Raw genomic sequence first — 23092 nt, forward strand, 5'->3', positions numbered from 1 at the left:
GCCTTGAAATTGTTGTGTGCTGTTGACCATAATAAGGCTGTTGTTGTAGTGCTCTGTATTGGGCCATCCTGTATAGCTTCTTTAGTGGGAACGGAATATAAAATTGCATTAGTTTTGAAGAGGCATATGTAGCAAGCAACACATGTCCTGTGTGTTTGTTTGCTTCTGCTGACAAACTCTGAAGAGTTGTCAAGGAACAAGGCTATTTATCTTGCTTTCTTTTTAAAATCTAATGGTCCTGATGAATGGTTTTCATTGGAAGCAAGGCAGCAGCTCGGGATGTGCTGTCATTTTGCTGAAATCAGACAAGAGGGGATGGGAATGACTATTTTTTTAATACTTCTCTCAGCAAAGCAATGTTAAAGTGGGACTTTCTTACATCATAGTTTAGTGGGTGACGATGAGTGTGTTTTCTTTTCAAGATGGATTGGAGCAGGTATGGAACAGCTGGGTTCTGGTTGACCTACCCAAAGGTTGTGTGTGGTGTACCGGTTTTTATTATTATGTACTTATGTATGTAATAATACATACTTATGTATGTATTATTAGCACTTTAGTCTCTCAGATATTAGCAAGTAAAGTATTGATCTTCAATTAGACTGTGGCCTCAAAGTGCTTTAAAAGAAACTTGACAAAACTGTGGGCCTGAGGATCTGCTAACTTTGAACCTAGCATCCAGGAGACAAGATTTTGGTCTAAAGATCTTTCATTGAAGTGTTATACCTGTGAGGTGCTTCCATTTGAACCAGGGTGAAGGTTAATACCTCCGTTGATTGTTTACGCTGCAGTGAATTTCATAAGGGTGTAGTGAGTTTAAACTGGAAATGGGTCTGATGGAAGCTGAGCAAAAATGGTGGAGAGCTTCCCACCATCTTCTGGGTTGTATATTGCTTTCTCCTTCAGCTTCTGTATCTGCCATTGTGTCTTGCTTTTATCTAGACATTAAGGGATTTATTTATGGCATTGTTTTTTGTGTTTCATAGCAAGACCCAGGTTTTTGAGACGAAAAGGAAAGCAACCTCTTGAAGCATGTACTTGTGATACACACAGCTTTACATAGCTGCCACAAAATTGTTAAAGGAAGGAAACAAAAAACCAACCTATTTAATAGCATGTGCTACCTGTTCCTTCATCTGCATGTTGCCATAACTGCTTCATGTTACAACTAGAATACTGTCTTTGCATTCGGCACCTCTTGCATGTTTGATTCAGCTTCTTTCCCCAGCTCTTCCATCTTGCAGTCCTTGTTGCCTCCCAGACCACAAACTGTATTTTTTACTTTCTTCAGCATTGAATCCTGGGTGGTGTGGCAACCTTAGTACCAGACACAGATGGAAAAGTGGTGTAGAATTTGATTTTCAAGGCTGTTGGGATTGCCATATAGAAGCTATGTTGTCTTGTGCTTAGTGTGATGTTGTAGCTAGCCTTATGAATAGCATCTCCTGTTAGGTAGTTTAGCTTCGTAGTGACCACTTTTCACAACTTCCTTAGGCATATGAATAGGAAAAATTGCTCAACAGAATTCTTGTATGAATTATTTTCAAGGTGTGTGAATGGTGGGGTTTGTGGTTTTCGGTCAGGAGAGAGAATACTTTTGCACAGATTTTTCTATACTGTTTGGTTTGTAAATGCAGAAGCTAAAGCCTGTTGTAGACCATATTTAAACTGGGACAGCCCACAGTGTCACTGCTGCTCTGTACTTTGCATGCAAGTTCCAAAGCTAAAACCACATTAAATGGAATTCTGTATAGTCTTCCCTCTTTTCAGCTCAATCCCTGGATACCCTGACAGGTCAACCTGATAGTTAAACCAAGTATTTTTATCTTTTTAATTGAGGATTCTAAGTAGAATGAGTAGCAAACCCTGCGGTACATGCACTCAAAGCTTCCGTTGATCCCAAGTTGTGCTCCCACAGAGCTGTGAATCCAGAAAGTTCTTTCGGGCCGTGTGTTGCTGGATAGATGACTCTAGCTGTAGATGCCCTTTTTTTTGTGTGTTCAATTTCTGTGTATGCATGCTGATTGACTTTTTTTGTTCTCCTTTGCAGTGACCTTAATCACAGCACGCAGTATGTGCAGGGGCTGGCACTTTGTACTCTTGGCTGCATGGGCTCCTCAGAAATGTGCAGAGACCTTGCAGGAGAGGTGGAAAAGCTCCTCAAAACTTCCAATTCCTATCTTAGGAAGAAGGTACTTCAGGAAACTTTTGAATACTTTGTTATGGATTAAAAGGCAAGATTGATTGAGCACCTTGTTAATATCTGGAATACTAAATGACTGAGATCACGCTGAGTGAATATTTTCCCAGTGTGCAAGACAGAGCTTAAAACTCCCTGTCTGTTAATAGCAGGATTGTATGTAAGCCTCTAAAGATAAGCAAGCACCCAGTTGGTGAGGCAGTTGCTGCTGTTTTTGCACTCTTCTCCCATAATGTTATTGGTGGTAATGTGAACACTTGCCCCCTCATGGACATTAGCCTCAAAATTCTGGTTGCCAGTTTGATTTATCTTCTCATATAAGAGAAGACCCTCGTTATTAACAGTGCAGGCTGGTATCAGAATATTTGCACCTATTTGATGTCTTCTGTTGATGATGGTAACAGTAGTATGAGAACTAGAGGGGTTGAAATGGACAAACACTTATAAATTGTCTAATTTCTGTAGCAAATGTGCCATAGCATCAGCAAAGTGTGATTGTCCCTATTCTTTTACGTTTAGTTATTGATAAGTCTTGGTGAGAGTGTGAAGCACTAAGATTTAGGAAGAGATGCATTGTTACTTCTTTGTCTAGTGCTAGATCTAGAGAGTTTGGAGAGAAGGCAATGCCAAGAGGTCTTGCTGTGTTCTGGAAAGAGGCACTTGATTTTCAGGCAGTTGCAGGGAATAGTGTCTCCTGTTGCTTCTCCATCCTAGAAGAAATAGGCACGTGTTTTTTCAAAAACCCCTGGAAATGTAGTTTTGTTTCTCATAGTACGCAGCACCTGCAGGAGGAAGTTGTTTTTTGGGGAAGGAGGGAAAGTAAATAAGCCATAATTTTACAGTAAGTTTAATTATTTTTTTCCAATACATTATCTCCTTCCCAGCAAGAGGAAGACAGGCTGAAGTAGCCCTATTAAAGGCTGAGCTGCTTTGCAAATAATAACACTTCTTGTGTGAATAATGTAAAAATGAACCATTACTAGGGGAGTATTAGTTTGTAGTTCAGTGCTCCCTGTTTATTGAATTCTCTTCTGGAATGCTGTTGAGTAACACTTGTAATAGAGAGATGGAATAATGTGCCAGGCTTTTGTTTATCATGAAGACTGTTATAGTTCCCACTGTGCTAGATATTCCCAAAACAGGTATTGTTATCTTTGCAGTGTGTAGTAAAAAGTGTCTTTCCGATCCAGGCAGCACTGTGCGCTGTTCATGTCATCAGAAAGGTGCCTGAACTTATGGAGATGTTCCTGCCAGCCACCAAAAACTTGCTGAACGAGAAGAACCACGGTAATAGCTGAGACTGCACTTAGCAAGGCTAGGCCATTCTCTAGAGGATAGTGCACTTGCTACCTAAGCCCTTTGTTTGGAGGGAACTTCAGAGGTGTATTTGTATGATTTGTTTCTTTCCATTTCTACACAGTGAATGCAAATGTCATTTAGAAGGAAGACATGTGTATGACTCTGCTAGTCAACAGGACTTTAACGTGGCATAGGTGACAAAAGGAACTCTCTCATTGTGTTTTGATACACTTCAGTGTGGGTGAAATGGGAGCGTTTGATTTTTATCCTGTACACTGCCTAGCGTGACTCTAAGGAAGTGGCTTCTTAGGTTTGGAGATATTATTTTTGTGTAATCTTTCTTTAAATGGAGTTCTGAGGCCTCCTGAGGAAGGTGGCATAAGGTCTGCTAGGCAACCCAAATCAGAAGAGAAAATTAGGAAATCTGAGGAACTTGACACCCACAATGCAATTAACACATGCTGTCCTTCTGGAGTCTTACATTTGTATTGAATCATATTGCATTGGATATAGAAGAGACCTTAGAGGGCAGGAGCCCAACTATGACCATTACTGTATGTTTAGTATGCGAGTTTCTGCAGACCAAGTCCAATTTATCTCCTGCCTTGGCCTTTAATTGCAGCTTTAAGACAGGAGCACATTGCTGTCTGCTTTCCCTTGGACACAGCTGCAAGATATGATATGTTGAATTCAAGAACATTTTTTAATGATTTCCTGTTGTTTTCTTGTGATGTTTATCAAATGTCTGGAGCCAGTGGAATGATGTTAAATGGAGATACATTTTTCTTTTCCCCCTCCCTCACCTTTAGGTGTTCTTCACACATCAGTTGTTCTCCTCACAGAGATGTGTGAGAGAAGCCCAGACATGCTTGCACACTTTAGAAAGGTAAGTGTAACCTGGTAATATTGCAAAGTTAATATTCATGGCCTTCTAGTAAAATCATTACGACTGTTTGGGTGAAGAATTTAATGATACTGTCTGGTTGCTAAATTAATTTTTTAATCATTAAATGTGAGAATTTCATGTGTATCCAGGCCTAATCCCCTTCACTGAGTGGTTAAGTTACAAACAATCAGTCTTTTAATATTGTGCTGTAACTTATCCTAGAGTTAGATTTAAAGTTGTCTTTGATGGTCCCTTAGGTTTTTCCTCACTTCTTCTATCTAATTGCATGATGACACTGGAATCACAAATGAAGTAAGCATAGAGAGTAAGATGAAAAACTGAAGCTTATACCAACACCTGAATGCCTTAACCACGGCCAAACAGTTATATGCACTCAGTTCAAAAACACCAATCTAAATTCTAGTTGTATAGATACCTCGTGCCTGATGCATACTATGCTACACAATTTTCCATTTTAATTTAGGGGTTTGAGAGTCAATGTCACTCTTCCCCCTCTGGTTAGGAATGTTTGCTTCCCATCACCCTCCTGACTTCCTTGTGTTGTTGCTATAATTTGCTGTATTATTGCCATGTGAAAGACTACCTATAGAAGAGCACCTGAAAATTGCCTTGTCATTCTAAATTCTTGATCAAAAAGTAGAAATTGAACAAAGCTGGTGGAGCAGAGCAAGCCATTTGCTCCTCTGATAAGTCTTAAAGGTGTTTGTTTATTTGCATGCCCATTTACTTTCTTCCTTGTCTATATCATTAGGGATTTAAAACTGTACATTCTTTGGTGCATCTTAGCATTTTGGCATGCATCTTCCCTTGCCTTGGTTGTAAATGTCAGAGTAGGAGAAAAAGTCAGATGAGGTTCATTTTGCAGGTACCATCCCTGCTACTAATTGCTTGCTTAATGTGATAGCTGTGGGAAAAGGGAGAAGAGCTGAGTGCTCAAAATTTTGTTACTGGGGCATTCTTTCTAGCTATTTCTTGTAGTTGTTATGCTGTGAATGGTATAACATTGACCTATCCCTAATGCTTGCTTCGTCTGTTTTGTCCCTTTTGTCTGTTTGGAATCCTGCTGAGTTAGAATGAAAAGGTAAGAGTTAATTTTTCTAGATGATGCATGTTTGCCTTGAATCTGTAGATGTTTATCCCTTGTGAGGCAGTGCCTCTGAATGACACAGTTGTGATTGATGCCACATGCTTAGATCATCTGTACTTGTCTAATGCTCTTTGTGTGCTGGTCTTGTCACTAAATCTCTACATCCATGGCATCCCTCAATCTCAGTTGTGGCCTTCTATAAACATCAGCCTGCTTTCCTCAAGCCTTCCCTCATTTGAGGAATACTTGACAGATTTTTTTTTTTTTTTGTGCCTGTGCGAGTTGTAGCCCTGGGCTTTGTGTTTTGTTTGAATCATGGGGCAACTTTGGGTGATTCCCAGAAAGGAGCAGGACAGACAGTTAACTGCCTGTAAGAGGCTGTAAAGGCTTTCTGTGCTGCAAGGAGCTACCCAGTCCAACTGCAGTGCTGATAGTCTTCATGGGTGTAATTTGTTTTCCAGAAGATGGGGGTGGGTGGCCCTCAACTAAACTCCATGGCTGTAATGTTTCCCTTTGTTCTGTTGTCCTCAGTCCTGATAATTCATGCATGTTGGAAGGCAAAGCAAACATGAATAAGGATTCCAGGAATGCTCCACTTGTCTGTTACTATGTCCGGAGGGAAGATGTTGCAGCACCCTTCGGTTTCCTCTTTAAGGCAGATACAGGAAGTTCAGGGTTAATTTTGTGTGTTTTGTGAAATGCATGTTTTCAGAGGAGTTTGTAGTTCCTGAAGAGCAAAGGTAGGAACAAAAGGAGATGACAGAGAAACTAGGCTGTTTTCTTTTTACACTATACCACAGATGTAGATTTACTCCTTTGAAGACACAATATGGTGCTCTGGTCCCAGCTTAACTGTTTCTAGTTGTGTCTTAGCCAAGCTGGAGGTATTCATACAGCATCAGCTCTAGGTGTGCAAGTTGAACTTTGTGGAAGAATCCAGAGACTGACTTGCTTTCAAATACAAGATTTGTTCTTGGACCTTGCTTCAAAGCTGGGGTCAGGGAAACAACAGTGCCCTAATACGACAACTCTCTTCTTCGCAGCTTGTTCCCCAATTAGTTCGTATTTTGAAGAACCTTATCATGTCTGGATATTCACCAGAGCATGATGTGTCTGGGATCAGTGACCCCTTTTTGCAGGTAAGAACTGATGCAAACAGTGACCGATAGCTTTAATTCTAGGACTGTGTTTTGAGCCTTATGTGTGATGAGGTGGTTTCCGCCACACCTGTGTTGATTTTAAGGCTTCTTTGGTCTTCCTTTGAGCTGATTGTGCAAATGCTGTTCATTTGCCCTAGTGTCTTTCACTAAGGGCAGATGACACCTGCCTTCGTTTAATCAGTAGTTGTAGTGCTTTATCATGTTATGTGACAAAAGAAAGAAGCAGCACGTATTGATTTTGGAAGGCTGTGCCTGGTAGAGAGGGGACTCTGAATATTTCTGGCTAGTGGGAAGAAAATAAGCACAGCCGAAGCCTGTTTTTGTTGATGAAGTTCTTATCTGGCATAAGCATTTTGCTTAAGAGTGGAAATCAGCAGCTTCTTTTGATTTTTTTGCCACTACGACCCTATGTCAAACTGCCATCCAAGCTTTTCTTTGCTTTGTTTTATAAAATAGGTACGAATCCTGCGGTTACTAAGAATTTTAGGGAGAAATGATGATGATTCTAGTGAAGCAATGAATGATATACTTGCACAGGTAAGGTCTGCAAGGTTGATGATTGGTTGAAACTTTCTCGTAGTTTCTTAATAATTTAGGTTCTGCAGCACTAGTGAGGATACAGCTGCTTGCTGTGCTGAGTGAAATTTTGTTAAAAGAGATGAATATTTACAAGTGTGATGCTGTTTTGTATGGGTTGGTTGCTTTTGCTGCCTGTTCTGCAGAGCAGCACAAAGGGGATCTGCTTTGAATGCATTGAAGTTATTTTGTTTCCTTTCTGCAGGTTGCCACTAATACAGAAACAAGTAAAAATGTGGGAAATGCCATTCTCTATGAAACTGTGCTGACTATTATGGATATAAAATCTGAGAGCGGCCTGAGAGTAAGTTGCCTTTGCTATGGCCTTTGGTTTTTTCCTAGGATTGTATTAGAGTAATTTGTGTGGAGGACATGAAGCAAGTTTGTTTCACCATAACACAGTTCTGCATCTGACTCTAGGTAAGTCTGTAACCTTTGCAGAAAGTGTGCTTGTTTTGGAGGAGAGAGGGTGTTTGGGTTTCTTAAAATAAAAATGAAAAGGCAAAATTTCCTGCAGAGTGCGTGTTCTGAGTGCAAGTGAGAGCCTGTGATGCATCCCTTAGCATTTCCTCTGCTTAGGCAGCTTCTAGAGCTCTTTTTGGCTAAGAACCGCAATGCTAGTTTTGACATGTTGCCTTTGAAGTCATTGTGAAATGATGAAGATAACCAGCAGCCCTTTTAGATCATTGATCTTCCCTAACTCTTTCTGCAGGTCTTAGCCATTAACATCCTAGGCCGTTTCTTATTAAACAACGACAAAAATATTAGGTAAGTTGTGTAAAATGTGTTTTGACCACACCAGTTTAAAATATGTGAGAAGCAATCACACAAAGATGACGCTGAGGTAAAGCTTTCCAGGAGACCATGTTGGGATCACTGCTCTTGGGGTTAGTGTGGCTGTTGAGCTTGCTTTTTTCTTGGTGCGTTCTTTTCTCTATGCAAATCTTATCTGTGGCCCTGTCCTTCTTAGTTGATAAGTTGGAGGCATGTTACAATGTAGTGTGGTAGCTCGCCTGTGAAGATAGGTCAGGAAGTCCCCTGCAGAGTTTTCATTCATTACTGAGTGCAAGAGAATCCTATTCTGTTGCAAGATAAGACTAGGTTTGGGGCAAGGGGACAGTGTCTGTGCGTACAAATTAAATGGCTCCTGTCAGCTACTGATGACCTTATGTCCTGTTGGCAGATATGTAGCTTTGACGTCATTGTTGAAAACTGTGCAGACAGACCATAATGCAGTACAGCGACACCGAAGCACCATTGTGGACTGCCTGAAGGATCTGGATGTCTCCATTAAAAGGTAATCAGATTATCAGTGAAATAGACTCTTGAGGTTGACAGTCTGTGGAAAGTGAGCAGAGCATGGGGGAAAATGACAATAATCCTGGGGAACTGTAAGTGAGACTACTATGAAGGTATAATATGGTTCCATAATTCAAACAAGATAATGAAGATATACTTCCACCTTCTTTGGAAAGCTGCTGTTACTATTCATGGGGGGGGATGGATGAATTCTGTTTGCCTGAATTTTTCCAGAATGCAATATCAGTGGAGATTAGATTTGTGTGCTCTCAGCAAGATGGAAAGCCTCTGTGCACTATGATTATGATCAAAGCTATTCTGATTTGCTCCATGTTGGTTTTCTTTCCCAGATGAACGGGCAGTGCCATGTTGTCTTGGAGCAGTGTTAAGTCATTCAAATAATGTATTCTTAGATGTAATATGGAGTAGTAGAATTCAGACTTAATTGATTGCTCAAACAATTTGTGTACATACCACATCCTTTTATCATTCTTGGTGTTCATTTGTCATTTAAGTAGTGTGTTGCTGCTTCTCTGGGCATTGGGAAAGCTTGCAACCTTACTTCTCACCACAGAAATATTTCATCTTGTACTCTGTCTTAATTTCTTCCAGTTTATTCTCATTACTTTAGTTATGTTCCTTTTACTCATGATAGTAACTCCCTCCTGTTTCTGTCACTTACGGAAAGTCTTGAACTGTTTGGTCGTACTTTGCCCAGCGTATGTGGAAGGCTGCTCTTCTAAACTGAGCCTTTCAGCTTCTTTATTTCTTGTTCTTTATTTCAGAACTCTCCTCCTTCTCATTATTCTTTCTGTAACTGGGTTGCAAAGAAAGGTCTGGGCTCAGTGCAGCATACAGCATGCAGTATTGGGGACAGCAGCATTTTTCCTGTTGCATTTCATAGAATATCTCTGCTACAGGCCAGACTTCCACTGAGCACTCATCATGTGAATATACCTTCAGAATTGTTCAACCTCTTCTTTTCCATCTACTCAAATTGATTAGATACACCATAGATCCTCATTCTGATAGTCATTCTTCAAACTTATGCCCATCTTTGAATCCGATGTAGATTTTTTTAACAGCTATTCTCAGACTAACGTGTGTCAAACAGGAAAAAAATTGGATTTGTCTTGCTTCTGAAACTTACTTTTAACTGCTATGTACTGGGTATCATATAATCTCTCTTTAAGGTTGCAATCTATCCCAAACCACAAATTTCTATCTTAAATGCTGAGCAAGCCAGTCTGCCATTGCTGTTTGGTGTCAGAGGCAGCATGGGGCTTGGTTGTGGAAGAGCAGAGCCTTACCTAGATTTTGAGTAGAGGGCAACAAAAACATTTTATTGGCGCCTGCTAGGAAAACACAGGTAGGCTACAAACAACTGAGCTTCATGTCTGAGTGCTGTTGGAGGATGAAGCCTTTGAGTGATCCATCAGCAGAGCACAATGTTGCCATGCTGACACTCGTGCTGCTGACAATGCACTGTCTTCATTGAAGCATTATATTGACTGGATATATGTCAGAGTCCCCAGGCAGCAAGCTTCAAGGACTTGAGGGAAAGACATATCTGCTTTTGGTTATCTGAAGCATGGCTTCTACTCATCTTCTTGTAACTGGTGCAGTTCATATTTGGTCCATGTAGCATAATTCAGAATGGCTTTGCCATTTAATTAAAGCCTTTTTTTCTGCTTGATTTGATTAAACTGTATGATTAAGAGCTTTGTGACAGAAATGAAACATGTAATATGACTGAAGGTAAGCAATATGTGCTGAGATAAATGCCTGGTATGAAGACAACATTGTATTCCTGCACAGCTGCAGTATTGATGCATCTGCTATAAAGTGACTGAAATATTAAACATAAACAGGGAAAACTTGTAACCCAGGAGGGACAGGTGTAAGGGAGTTGGGAACTAGTTGGAAGGGTGGAAACAGTTCTAATAATTGTGTAGGTCATCAGCTAAACATAGATTTAAATGTTAAAAGTTAGCAATTTAGTTTGGTATTTCCAACCTAATTCTGAATATCTCTGTATTTTTTCAGTCCCTGGGTACTCGCTGGGTAAAAAGCAAAGTAACACATTTACAATTCACCATTCTGTAAAAATCCTTATTACGATAATAACTAGGAAAATGTAGAGAAGTAGTGCTGTCTGGATGTTCTCAGATTTTTGAGAATAGTGTGTGCCCAACTCCATATTAAAATTCACTCAGGGTTATTTAGCAAGCCTGTTTTAATGCATTTGAATATAGCTGTTGCAAAGTTGTGCAGAAATCAATCACATCTGAAGTTAGTAGTCTTCATTCAAAAATATGGCAGAAGAATGAGAGACCTGTGCTAAAGTCAACTACAGAAGCTTCAAGTAGAAGGGTCTGGGAGTAGCCTCTGAGCTCTCAATGTGCACAAAAAGGAATAGCAAGGAGCCAGTACTCTGACTAGTTGTGGTGTCAGCAGGTCTGTGTTGAGGAGGAATGGACAATACCAGGGTAACTTTGGGTTCTAGAAGTCTTATGCTACAGTATAAGAAACTTTACTGTATCCAGTTTATCCAACTGGATACAGTAAAGCTTCTCAATATTTTAAATCTCTACTGTATTTGAATCTCTAATATATGGAATTGGAAACAGGTCTGTTCTGGATCCCTGAAGGTGGAGAAAATATGCTGTGGCATGCTTTAATTGTTACAGTTGTTGTGGCATGCTTTAATTGTTACAGTTGTGTGTCAGAAATGACCAGTATATAATTACACTTGGACAGTTAGACTTTAATCCTGTTGGACTCTGGCTGCTGAAAGATATTACTAGCCTTAAGCTATCTTTAACACATGGATAGATGTTTCTGGAGCACCCCGTAGCCCCACTCCCCCTTAATTTTTTGGAGAGTGGATATTTGTCTGCCTATGAACAAAAAAAAAAAATACTGCACATTAAATGTGAAGGGCTGTTCTCACAGGATTAGTAAGTATTGATCTCCTCTTAATTAAAAGTTAACTGCATTTTTGTAGCTGGATTTCGGATTTTTTACTTCCTTTGCTAGGTGAAGTTACTTGATTGGTTTTCTGTCTCTTGCCCTAGGCGTGCAATGGAACTGAGTTTCGCTCTTGTTAATGGGAACAATGTCCGTGGAATGATGAAGGAGTTACTGTATTTCCTAGATTCTTGTGAACCAGAGTTCAAGGCAGACTGTGCATCTGGAATATTTCTTGCAGCTGAAAAGTATGGCGTTGTTTTACTTGCTAATAATTTTTGGTACATCCTCGGGATTGTGAACACCTTTTGTGTTGTTTCTCTCCCTGCTTGTTCCCAAGAGAGAATGTGTTGATTCATTTCTTCTCTGTTCACTGATTTATGTGTGGCTTGTCAGTTGTAGCCCTCCCTCAGTATTGGTGTCCTTCCTCACGAAGCAGTGGGCCAGGAAGTAACTGAAAGGGGGGGTTCTGATGATGCTGGTTTTCTTGCTGGTGTTGAAGACTGGCAGTTATTGTTCTAACTTGTTTTCTTAATTTGGTCAGATATGCTCCTTCCAAGCGCTGGCACATAGACACAATTATGAGAGTCTTAACAACGGTAAGTGAAATTGCCTCTCTTGTGTGTGACTACATAAAATTTTCTTAATTCTGGAGGAAGTTACCATCAAGTTGGAGATGTTTCTAAAGGCTGGCAGATAACAAATGCTAAAATACATAGAGGAAGTGTACTTATGATAGCCATATTTCTGACTGGCTGCCTTGGATCACCGAGTGGTGTTTTTTTGTTTGGTTTTTTTTTTTTTTTTTTAAGAAGAACTGTACTATTTCAGAAACACACAAGAGTAACAGTGTGTAGCAGTGTTTCTACTGCAGTAATCACACTAGCTTCTAAGGACAGCTCTTGTAGTGTGTGATTCCAATATACAGTCCTTTCAGAGGAGAGTGAATGCAGCCTGGAATGACTTGCAGAGAGAAAGGGGGTGAAGGAGTTTCTTGGAATTACTCCGAGTTTATCAAAACTTGTTAATGAAACTGTGTCAACAGCCTTCTAGTTCACCTTCTTTGGGTTTAATTATTACTCTTTTATCTACTTGAATTTATCTATAAACATCACAGCTGAGGTGGAACTGGAGCAGTGCTTTGGCAACCGAGGGAAGAGATCTTGGTAACTTGGGCAGGCAGTGTGTTCCGTGAGACAAAGGAGTGAGAAGAGATTTATCAGTATGAGTGTTCAAATTTGAGAAGTTCAGCAAAAAATAAGTCTGGTTGGGATGCTCTTTTGTCACCTTGAAACAGAGAGAAGTAGTTTCGTCTGAAGTGAGAATTAATTTCTGTTGGAAGGTTGGCTGTGAGAGTTGTTCTCAGATTACTTTCTCCAGTAGAGTAATTGCCTTTTCTTGTCTGCCAGATAAACCACTCATAAGGTTGTATTTATTTCTGCACTCTATCCTCTTGCAGTTTCAGGGTATCTGTAGTGTGGATTTTTCTGAGTATAGCTTCATTTGTTGGTAAATGTACTGTCCTGTACTTCTGCCCCGCTGAGGTTGCTCAAAGTCAACCATAAAGTGCTCAAGGATGAAAGGGTTGATTTTTATTTCCAGATGCATCAGGTGGTTTTGTGAAGGATATCACAGCTGCTGAGTGTTACTTAAGAAGGTCCGTAGTAAAACCTAACAATTGTTCTTGCAGGCAGGAAGTTATGTTCGTGATGATGCTGTTCCCAATCTGATCCAGTTAATAACTAATAGTGTGGAGATGCATGCCTACACTGTGCAGAGACTCTACAAAGCCATCCTTGGAGATTACTCCCAGGTAAAACCAAACACAGCTGGCTTCAGTTTCTTTGTTGTACTGCAATAATTATGCATGTTTACTAAGCATCTCAGGGAGTGCCAGCATTGCATTGTCTGGCTCCAAGAGAGAGACTGCTGAGCAGGCATATCTTCTATAATTTCATGTTCTTTTTAGTTTCTCCAGTTCTCTTACGGAATTCTTGATTGAATCAGATATTCCTCTTTCTTCTGCTGTGGAAGGCTGAGCTTGCCTCTGGAAATGCGGATGGTCTAATTTATCATGCAGGCATCTCTTAGCTTTCTCTGGTTTTTCTTCCAACAGCAACCCCTGGTACAAGTTGCCTCCTGGTGCATAGGAGAGTATGGAGATCTTCTGGTGTCCGGTCAGTGTGAAGAGGAGGAACCAATACAGGTATACTTTGGAAGGAGCTGCAACTGCACACCTGGCTGAGGCTGGACCCACTTGGTGCTGGCTAGGTGAAGGGAGTGCTTTGAGCAGTTCCCTAGCACTGATGTCCATGATGGTAATGGACCCTGGACACAAATCTCCCTCCCCTGCTGCAGGCATGGACTGTGTAAATACTGGATGTGTGGAGTGTCGCTATAGCTGGCAGAATGGTGTGGTTTTAGTGCCAACTGATTTTAAAGAAATCTGCTAGGGTCTTAATGTATTTCAGTGATAAACCTGCTCTTCAATGTGTGAAACAGGAACTGTATTTTAAAACTCCTACCATAAGATCTCCACCTGGATGCATGTCTCTCACACTCTGAACATAATGTTACAGGCTCAGAGTTGCAGAGGTGTGTGACATGGCCATTAGGCAAGAGACAGGTTTTTACAGTATGGTCTGGAAGGCTTGCTGTAAGCTCCCTCTCTGTCTTAGCCTAACCTCACTGTACCTTTTCAGGTAACAGAGGATGAAGTTCTTGATATTTTAGAAAGCGTCCTGATATCTAATATGTCTGCATCTGTGACACGAGGCTATGCTCTCACTGCCATCATGAAGCTTTCCACAAGGTTCACCTGCACTGTCAAGTGAGTACCCTTTGGTGGTACACTGCACAGGGCTATGTTGCAAATATACCGATGTGAGCTGTCTTCAGTAGGAGTATTCCTTGAACATGTTCTGCTTTTGTGATTTACAAGAGTCATCATCTTACTTGTTGGCTTTTACAGTCCTCCTTTGCTTACAGGGTGGAAGATGTCAGCTGTGGGTACTGTTTTCTCTAGGGATGCCCTCTGCTGTGTGGGAACTTAATCCATTCTGCTGTTTCTTGAAAACTTCTTAGTTTCAGTGGACTGTTTTTTCTCATTCCTTTTTTGGATGCTGGAGAGAAAAATAGCCTTGTTTCCTATTGGTCACTTCTCAGTGTGGGTAGTTGAGCTTTTTAGTGCTATACCTCAGGTGGTGTATTAATCACCTGCTGATGCTTTTGTGAAGGGACAGTTCATGTATGGATGATATGTGGATACTGCTGTTTTACATGAGTGAGGTGGACTCCTGTTGAACAGAAACTCAGTATCATCTTCAGGATGACACAGGCTTATCCCTTGCTTAATGCTGCTAATTCCGTGGTGTGTTTGTTTTCCCTTGCCCCCAACAGTCGCATTAAGAAGGTAGTTTCCATCTATGGCAGCAGCATTGATGTGGAGCTGCAGCAGAGAGCTGTGGAATATAATGCACTTTTCAAGAAATACGATCACATGAGGTAAGTGCTGATAGAGATTTGGTGTTTGAAAAGGATCATTATCTGCTCTGATCTCCTGTGGATGACAGTGTGCTGTGAGAACTTTGGTGATTTTTGTTAAGGTTACAGAGGAACTAGAATCCCTTCCCTTCTACAGGGTTAGCGAGTGTTTTAAGGATTTAATGTATGCTGTGTTACTGTTCTGTGATCAGAGATTGTCTCTGCCAAAGAATTTGTCCTGCTTTGTGCCTGAGCTTGTCAGGTGCTGGGGGGAAGCAGGAGACAGGAGGGTTTGTTTGTCTTTTAGCTATCAACTAGTGTATTTGCACTGGCACAGAATGTCAGTGATTGCTTCAAACTGTCACACAGTTTTGCAGTTCCCCTGTGTTGGAGCTCAAGGGAAAAGGCAGGTTCTCCTGTATATATCAGCTCTTGAAGGTCTAAGAATTTGGATTGGGATGCAGGAAGATGGCACAGTGTAACTATGTCAGCTTCTTTCAGGCCAGCACTGCTTGAGAGAATGCCAGTAATGGAGAAAGTCACCACAAATGGCCCTGCTGAGATTGCACAGACCAATGGAGAGACAGAGACAGCAGTACTGGAAACCAAACCTCCACCCTCTGGATTGCAGCCTGCTAACCAGGTAACAGAAACTGAGCCAGGATAAATTTCCACTGCCTGTCAGACCACGTTCCAGCCTGTGCCTGCAGCAAGCTGACACCATCTCCCTCGCCCTTGTCTGCTTCCTTGCTGTTTCTGACTGGTGATGATTGTATCATTGCTCTGCTCTGATGGCTCTAATGTCCAGAACAGGTGTGTGGGACAGGTCATTGTAGGCTGAGGAGCAGGGTGGGATTGTATCAGTTGGTTATGGTGCTAATAATGCCAGGGTTGTGTGTTTGATCCCCTTATGGGCCATTCACTTTAGAGTTGGACTCAATGATTCTTGTGGGTCCCTTCCAGCTCAGAATATTTTGTGATTCCCCAAACTTAGTGTGCCTGAACTCAGTCATTCCCTATCTCTTCAGTCCCTCAAACATGGAAACTAGATTTCTTGTGGGGCATGGGATCATAGTGAAACGAAGAACCCCTCTAACTGGCCATCAGCTCTGGTGGTCTTCAGTTTGAGAACAAATAGAACACACTGCATTTGCAAGGAAAAGTAGCAGAACATTGAATATATGTAAGAATTACATCCACTCTCTCATTAGGCAAATGATTTATTGGACTTGTTGGGGGGAAGTGATATAACACCTGTAATTCCCACTGCACCTACAAGCAAGCCAGCCACTGCTGGTGGGGAGCTGCTTGACCTCCTGGGAGACCTCAACCTAACAGGTGAGCCGGCTGCATTTCTTAGATGTCTACATTCTCATCCCTGGGGTGGGATGAGGGTGGGCTACTTCTTCATTGTCTTTTAAGTCCTAGTGTTTACATTTACTCCTACCAAGATCCGTATTAGTAGGTGGGAGTTATGGAATGAAGTCAGAGGTTGATTCTGCATGATTAGCTGGTGAGACTTGAGCATTTTCACACCTCAGTCTGGGAATGCTGTGAGCCTTTACAGAGAAGACTATAGGATGTGAGGAATTAATTCCATTTGAATACTTGCTAGTTCATGAAAGCAAAGAAGGGGAGGATGACAACACAGGTGATTTATAGAGCTTCATGTAAAGAAATACAAAATGCAGCAGTCAGTCTTTGGCAAAGGAGTAATTACTCTTCATTTCTTGACAGCAAAGTATTAATCCTTCAACATTTCTTGTAGGTTCTCCAGTATCTGCCCCTACACCCCAGATAGCACAGCCTCCGTTCCTGCTCGATGGACTTACAACTCAGCCTCTCTTCAATGATATTGCTGCAGGTTAGGGACATTGTAAATCCTTTCCCCTGAAGTGCCTCAACACCTAGAAGAGGAAACAAGGAATAGTAGAAAAAAAAATTAAAGGGAGGCAATTTGAAAGTGTGCCATAGATACTGGAGCACATGGGGGTGTGTTTAATTTTCAGAAGAGTCTGGGGTCAAGTAAGTGCATACTATGATGTTGAGAATGATCTCCAGATTCCGTAGGTCTTCTGCTTTTTTGTTTCCTACAGGAATCCCCTCCATTACTGCCTACAACAAGAATGGGCTGAAGATTGACTTCACCTTTGAGAGGTCGAACACCAACCCTAGTGTCACTGTAATCACGATACAGGCCTCCAACAGCACAGAGCTGGAGATGACAGACTTTGTTTTCCAAGCTGCAGTACCAAAGGTAGAGCCACTTAGGGCAGCTACAGTGAGAAGTTGAAGGGCCAGTTGCAAACACTTCCTAATTGGTGCTTTCATGTAGATAGAAACTTGCAAGGTAAACAAGGCTGAGAACTATTCCAGGTTTCTCTTAGTGCACAGTTAGGTCATCTCTTTCCAGTCTGAAAGTACATGTAGTAAATGCAATAGAACACTGATTCTAATCAAATTGGACCACTCTGCTTGGACAAAATTGTGTTTTGAAATCACTACTTTCTAGAAAAATGGCTAAACCTCAGGAAAAAAAATATTTGGGTCAAAATCAGTATTTTGGAGACACTAATCATACCCTTTTTTCTTAATTTCTAAGAAATATACTGTGTTTTTTGTAGCTATGAATACATGAAAGAAAAAAATCTTTTGAAGCTATTAGTTGCTTATAAAAATTTAAATGAGTCACAATATGGTGATTAATGGCATTCCTCATTTAAGGAAGTGAATTTTTTCCCCTTGCACTCAGCTGCAGCACAAAATGCGAGTGACTGATATTGCCTAGTTTATCGCAGAGCAGACTATTGAAGCAGCATGCTACTGGAATGCTCTCCAAATTTGGGAAAGTCCATTCACTTCTAGGGACTAGTATTCCTCTAACTTGGATTCAAGTAGGTTTTACACGTACTGTAGGAAGGAATCAGGGAAAGAACAGTCTTGAAGTTAGAGGTGTACTGACCGTTCATCCGAGTGCAACACGTGGAAGCATGCATTGCTGCTGATCTTGGTACACTGCAGTAACCCCTCAGCTCCTATTATTTGCGTTACCTGGATCCTACTTGCATAGAAAGCAGATGGGCCAGTGAGTTTGTTGTTCTTAGGGAACAACAAGATGATAGGGAATTCAAGAAGTGATTATTCAGGGCCAGAAACCAAACTTTTCCTTGCTTTCTTTCAGTGCAAACAAGTCACTTCTTACTTGATTACACATCAAATTGTTTTCTTTTTGCCCTGTTTTCAGACATTCCAGCTGCAGCTTCTGTCTCCCAGCAGCAGTGTCATCCCTGCATTTAATTCTGGGACCATCACACAGGTCATTAAAGTCCTGAATCCACAGAAGGTGAGTCATTCCAAGAAGAATTGTTGAAGATACACTCTTGTAATCATGCATTTAATGCCAGTCAGGGGTGCATCTCTGATGAGAGGTAGGGAGCAATGGTAGTGAATGATACATTTTTCATGGCAGTCACTTCAGTTAGAGTTAGGAAGAAGTTATGAAAAACACAGGAGGTTATGGACACAGGTTTGGTCTTCTATTTGGTTATACTGCTAAAACAGTTTAATAGCTTTGCTATCTTGAAGTCATTCATGCCTTGCATTGCAGTGGTTAAGTTTTCAAGTGGCCAGAGGAACTTAACCTAGTGTTTCTATGGGTTGTAAAAGTGATGTTTGGAAGGCAAGCATCTTGACACATAAAGATATTCGGCATTTGTTCTTGCTGTCTGTGGTGGTGTTATTGAAATATTTTTACACAAAAAAGCAGCTTGATCCATATTCTTAAAATTGTCTGTTAAGTAGTCTCATTTGTTTTTAATGTGATGAGTGTAGTTTTAAATAGTTGATGGAAAATCTTCAGGAGCGATGTAATTGTAATTCCATTTGTTTTACAGCCTTCAGAGACAGGCTTCAAGACTGGGACACAACAGACTTGAGGGGAGGGAGGGATGTGGCCCACATTGCCTCATTAAGAGGGTTTGCAAGTGCTCAGATGGTATCAGAAAGAAAAATAAAATTGAGATCATACTTCTTTCTTTGAAACAGCCTTATGATCCTAAATGACTCTAGGAACTTAAAACATGTGAAGCTTTTCATAGGTTAAAATTGATGTAACTGCTCTAGATGTAAAGTGTTTCTCCTATATTGATGTGCAAGCGAGGGAAGAAAATCACAAATTTCAGCCCAAGTTTCACTGAATGTCGGTCTTCTAGTACATAGTTTTTGTGGTTTCCATGCATCTCCCTCTATTTCCATGTAGTCTGCTCATGTATGTCTTACATACATCTGTTACCAGTTTCGCTGTGATGCTGTAGAGCACCTTTCAAAGAGCACCTTGAAAGTTACTTTCTGAACTTTGGAGGGTTTAGGTATTTTCCTGTAATGTGCTAGAATGGGACCTGCAAGGTGAAGCACAGCTAGGGTAGTGGCATGCTGTCTTATAGGAATGCCACAACTCCTAGGAACACTTCCGAGTACAGCGGTGCAAAATAAAGCCATCATGCTGGATGAAACTAATGGCTAGTTTTCCAAAACAACAAACCAAAAAGTGACAGTGATGATGTTGATCTATTAGTCATAGAGCATCACTTCTTTATCCTAAGCCTTGTTGAAGCAGTCACTGTCTTCCTTTTTTCCCTCTGCTGTCCCTTTTGTGTATTTGCCTGTGGAGAAAAGAGACAGAAATTATCAACTTCTGGCTTTTTATTTTTGGATTTTTTGAGAGAGAGAATAGGGAACCTGACTGGAGCATGCTGTACTCTAGCTGTTTTTAAGGCCACCTAGTATCTGAGTGACAGCCAGTAACAGCCAAATGACAGTGTAAAGCGATCTCTGAGCTATTTCATCATTTAGTTACAGCATAAGGGAATGTTCTTAGAGATTCTCTTTCCAGTCTTTCATAGGCTATTTCCTTCACAGTGCTGCTGAGCTGTGCAGTACTTGAAGTTGCCAAACTGCTGCAATGAATGGACAGCCCATCTCTCACTGCAGGCCCAAGTGCAGTGCAACAGAGTACAGATCTGCCACCTGCTTTCTTCTGTTGTTAACTGGAATTTCAAGGAGGTTAATTTTGTATTTAAGGACTTCAGTGCTTGCAAGAGCAGGGCCAGTGCAGACACAAACATGGGTAGAAGCTGTGCTGTAACTTTTGTAAGAGCTTGTACCTGATCTGAGAACTACAGTGACCAATGAATGTCCCACCAGATGGAGCGTTTATCTGCAGTGTCATAGCTCACCCTGCACACACCAACAAGCTCTTGTGTTCAGGAAAAGTCAGTGTTGAGTATTCATGGGGTGGGGGAGAGGAACTGGATGAGGTGGGAGTCTCTGGCTTTTAATGAAGACCTGAATTTGTTTTCTGTTTTTTTTGTTTCCCCCTTTTCTCTTGTAGCAACAACTACGTATGCGGATCAAGTTGACATATAATCACAAGGGCTCAGCAATGCAGGATCTAGCAGAAGTCAACAACTTCCCCCCTCAGTCTTGGCAATGAGGCTCTGGCACCATTCTTATTCTCATCCCACCCAATCAAAAGAACTCTGGGAAGAAGGTTGTGATCCTTGGCAATCCCCCAAACTGCACCATGGGCATGGGGAACAAAAGAGACCTGCTGACGAGGAGGAATTTTCCTGAAGTGATTGCTGACTTTGAAGCATATCTGTTAAGATTAATCTCCTCTCCTCTGCTGATGAGGCTGGTGGCTTGTGGAGGCTACTGTGCACTCCCTCACACACGCATTCACAGCCAGAAGCAACATTCCCTTCTCCCCTTCCCCACCCTCCTTCCCTCTCAAAAAGGAACACAGCCTGGTTGGAAGAGAAGTCTGGAATTTCTAGCAGGGAAACTTTCTTCTCTCTGCAGCAAGTGAGCAGTTGCTCCTTCTTTCTGCTGTCTTTTTTCCCCTGGGGTGGGTAAGGCGTGTTGTCATTCATTTCTAGCTGGATTCCTTCACGCATTTTCATCTGGGACTCAAATGGGGTCTTGGGGAATGCCAGGCTGCCCTTCGTCTTTCTTCTTGTATCCCCTAGGTCTTAAGGGGCTGGAGGCTTCTTATGACCTACTCAGTGCATTATTGTATACACGCACTTCTTAGTTATGTGCTGCATACCAAGAGCAAGTGAGGCCTTTGGAGTTCATCTGCAAACCTGGAACACAGTGCAGGAGAAGAGGTGCTGGTAAGAGTTGGTAAAATTGCTTCGGTGCTGTACTTGAAAATTAAGCCCTTACACCTGAATTTTCTTTCCTTCCATCAGTAGGCACAGCCATGCAGATTCAGAGTCTTCTGTAGCTTCCCCAGAAAGTGAAGTGAGTTATGAGAGATGTAGAGATAAAAGGAGCAGCTGGTTTTCTACCACATACGGTTTCAAAGTCTTTCAACCTGTTAGTTGTGGTTTATGGGTAGAAAAGACACATTCAGTTTTCTAGATCAGTTTTTGGGCAAGGGCTTTGCTCCTGCTGGGAGACTCATCAGAGACTATGCTGCAAAGTTGCTCTTCCTGGTTATTCCAGAACTTCTCCCCAATTTTATTTCCAGAGCCTGTTGTAGACCCCCTGGGTTCCATTTGAGTTACTTCTGACTGGGATATTTGTGTTGTATCTGTAATATTGGCACTGAAATAAAGACCATGCAGTTTAAAGAGACCTTTTCCCATTTTTTTACTTAGTTGATCCTTGCTCCCCTTTCAGAATTAATGTGCCAGTTCACATTCAGACTGAAAGTAACTAAGCTGTGTTTTGAACGGAAGCCAGTTGTTTGAGTATTTGGATCCAAAGATGCAAGATCTGGTTGGTACCCCTCTGAGCTCACAGAAAGCTGTGTTCAGGGATGTCCCTGCAGGAACTCCTGGGAGGTGGTGCAGTTCTTGGCAGTCTCTAGGAGGTGATATGTAAGACAGACAAAAGCACAGTGTGACAAACTCCAGATGTTCAGTGCTTTTTAGGATATATCTTAGGTCTTCATTTTCGAGTGTGCTGGTAAGCTGAAGGTTGGGCACTTCTGCTTCCTTTCAGTTCTTTGGCTTTCTAAATCATTGAGTGCTGTGAGCACAAGTTTAGACATACCTTCTTGTGTCCACAGAAGTGCTAACACTGGGCTCCAGAACTTGCAAAAAATATTGCAAGAGTGATCCACAGTGTACTTAGGGAAAACCGAAGACCTGTTCTGCCCTTGAATTGGGAGCAGGAGGCCACTGAGTGTTGTTCAGTCTGGTCTGGTCTTGACTGCATTAAGCAATATAATGTAGGACTGACACTAATTTAAGTGCTGGTCCATGTGTAGTGGAGTAAATTTATCTTCTCTTGAAGGGTATTTTTGCTACCTTACTGATTGAACTGGTTTGCGCCTTTGGATTAACAAAGAGCTTTTTTTTTTTTTTTTCCTGGAACTGGCATCAGTAGGGTTATAAAATCTAGAAGAACAATGTATGATTTCCTTAAAATTAACTTTGGGTTGTGGTAGGGTCATGCCTTGGCTATCACTGGAGAGATCTATCCTGTGCTTAGCTGGAAGCATCATGAAACAGTTTTGCAGGAAATGGCTGAATCAGGGTCCATTTCTGGTGCTGAGCATTTAGCTTAATCGTTTTCACTGCAGTTGTGGTTATTCATTGCCCCACTAACTCAAACTCAGTCTTCAGTGTTGAAGACTGAGTGTGTTAAATCCATACGCCAGTGAGCTCTGAGAGCGTCCCAGATAAAAAGCTAATGGGAAGTCTTTCCCTTGGTTCCTGAACTCCTCATAAGCTCTACCATTCTCTTCACAGAGTTGTACATGATCACTCGTACTGAAAGCCAGCATGCCTCACTCTCCCTTTGGTTTTGCTGGAAAAGAGCACTGGTACAGGAAATTAGATGGGAAGGAAGAAGAAAATGGTCTCTCACCTGGCCAGTGTGTTGCAGCAGAGTTGGGAACAGTGTATGTTGTCCCTCTTGTCATGCTTGTTTTCTGTCCCTTAGAGCAGCTGTCTGTCTCTGGTAAGCTTGTGGGGTGAATTCTTTCTGTGTTCTTGGCTCCTTCAGCCACCCTTGCACTGTGTCTGTGGGGAAATGGGCATTTTGTCCTGTTTTTGAGTCGAGCTGGAGGAGGCGAGTGTGTACCCAAAATACACTTCGCAGGA

At 41.5% G+C, this 23092-nt stretch overlaps 1 protein-coding gene and 1 non-coding gene across 4 annotated transcripts in view; both read left to right on the plus strand.

The window, feature by feature from the left end:
- Nucleotides 1-21613, plus strand: part of AP1G1 (adaptor related protein complex 1 subunit gamma 1) — a 35466-nt gene extending 13853 nt beyond the window's left edge. For 2 of the 3 annotated variants that reach the window (XM_058813759.1, XM_058813758.1), the window contains exons 4-23: nt 2048-2189; nt 3388-3484; nt 4306-4382; nt 6534-6629; nt 7107-7187; nt 7432-7530; nt 7939-7994; nt 8410-8523; nt 11603-11743; nt 12040-12094; nt 13186-13308; nt 13612-13701; nt 14198-14325; nt 14895-14999; nt 15480-15621; nt 16190-16316; nt 16747-16842; nt 17075-17235; nt 18223-18321; nt 20368-21613. In XM_058813759.1, the coding sequence (XP_058669742.1) occupies nt 2048-2189; nt 3388-3484; nt 4306-4382; nt 6534-6629; nt 7107-7187; nt 7432-7530; nt 7939-7994; nt 8410-8523; nt 11603-11743; nt 12040-12094; nt 13186-13308; nt 13612-13701; nt 14198-14325; nt 14895-14999; nt 15480-15621; nt 16190-16316; nt 16747-16842; nt 17075-17235; nt 18223-18321; nt 20368-20469 (2131 nt within the window). In that variant the 3' untranslated portion in view covers nt 20470-21613. The remainder of the gene's footprint in view (nt 1-2047; nt 2190-3387; nt 3485-4305; nt 4383-6533; nt 6630-7106; nt 7188-7431; nt 7531-7938; nt 7995-8409; nt 8524-11602; nt 11744-12039; nt 12095-13185; nt 13309-13611; nt 13702-14197; nt 14326-14894; nt 15000-15479; nt 15622-16189; nt 16317-16746; nt 16843-17074; nt 17236-18222; nt 18322-20367) is intronic. The other variant, XM_058813760.1, reaches the window with a different exon arrangement.
- LOC131563714 (small nucleolar RNA SNORD71) lies at nt 9926-10012 on the plus strand. Its single transcript, XR_009275320.1, has one exon. It is a non-coding gene; the product is annotated as a small nucleolar RNA SNORD71 (small nucleolar RNA).
- Nucleotides 21614-23092: the final 1479 nt, after the last annotated feature.

The sequence above is a fragment of the Ammospiza caudacuta genome, chromosome 13 (genome assembly GCF_027887145.1).
Source record: "Ammospiza caudacuta isolate bAmmCau1 chromosome 13, bAmmCau1.pri, whole genome shotgun sequence".
Taxonomy (NCBI): Eukaryota; Metazoa; Chordata; class Aves; order Passeriformes; family Passerellidae; genus Ammospiza; species Ammospiza caudacuta.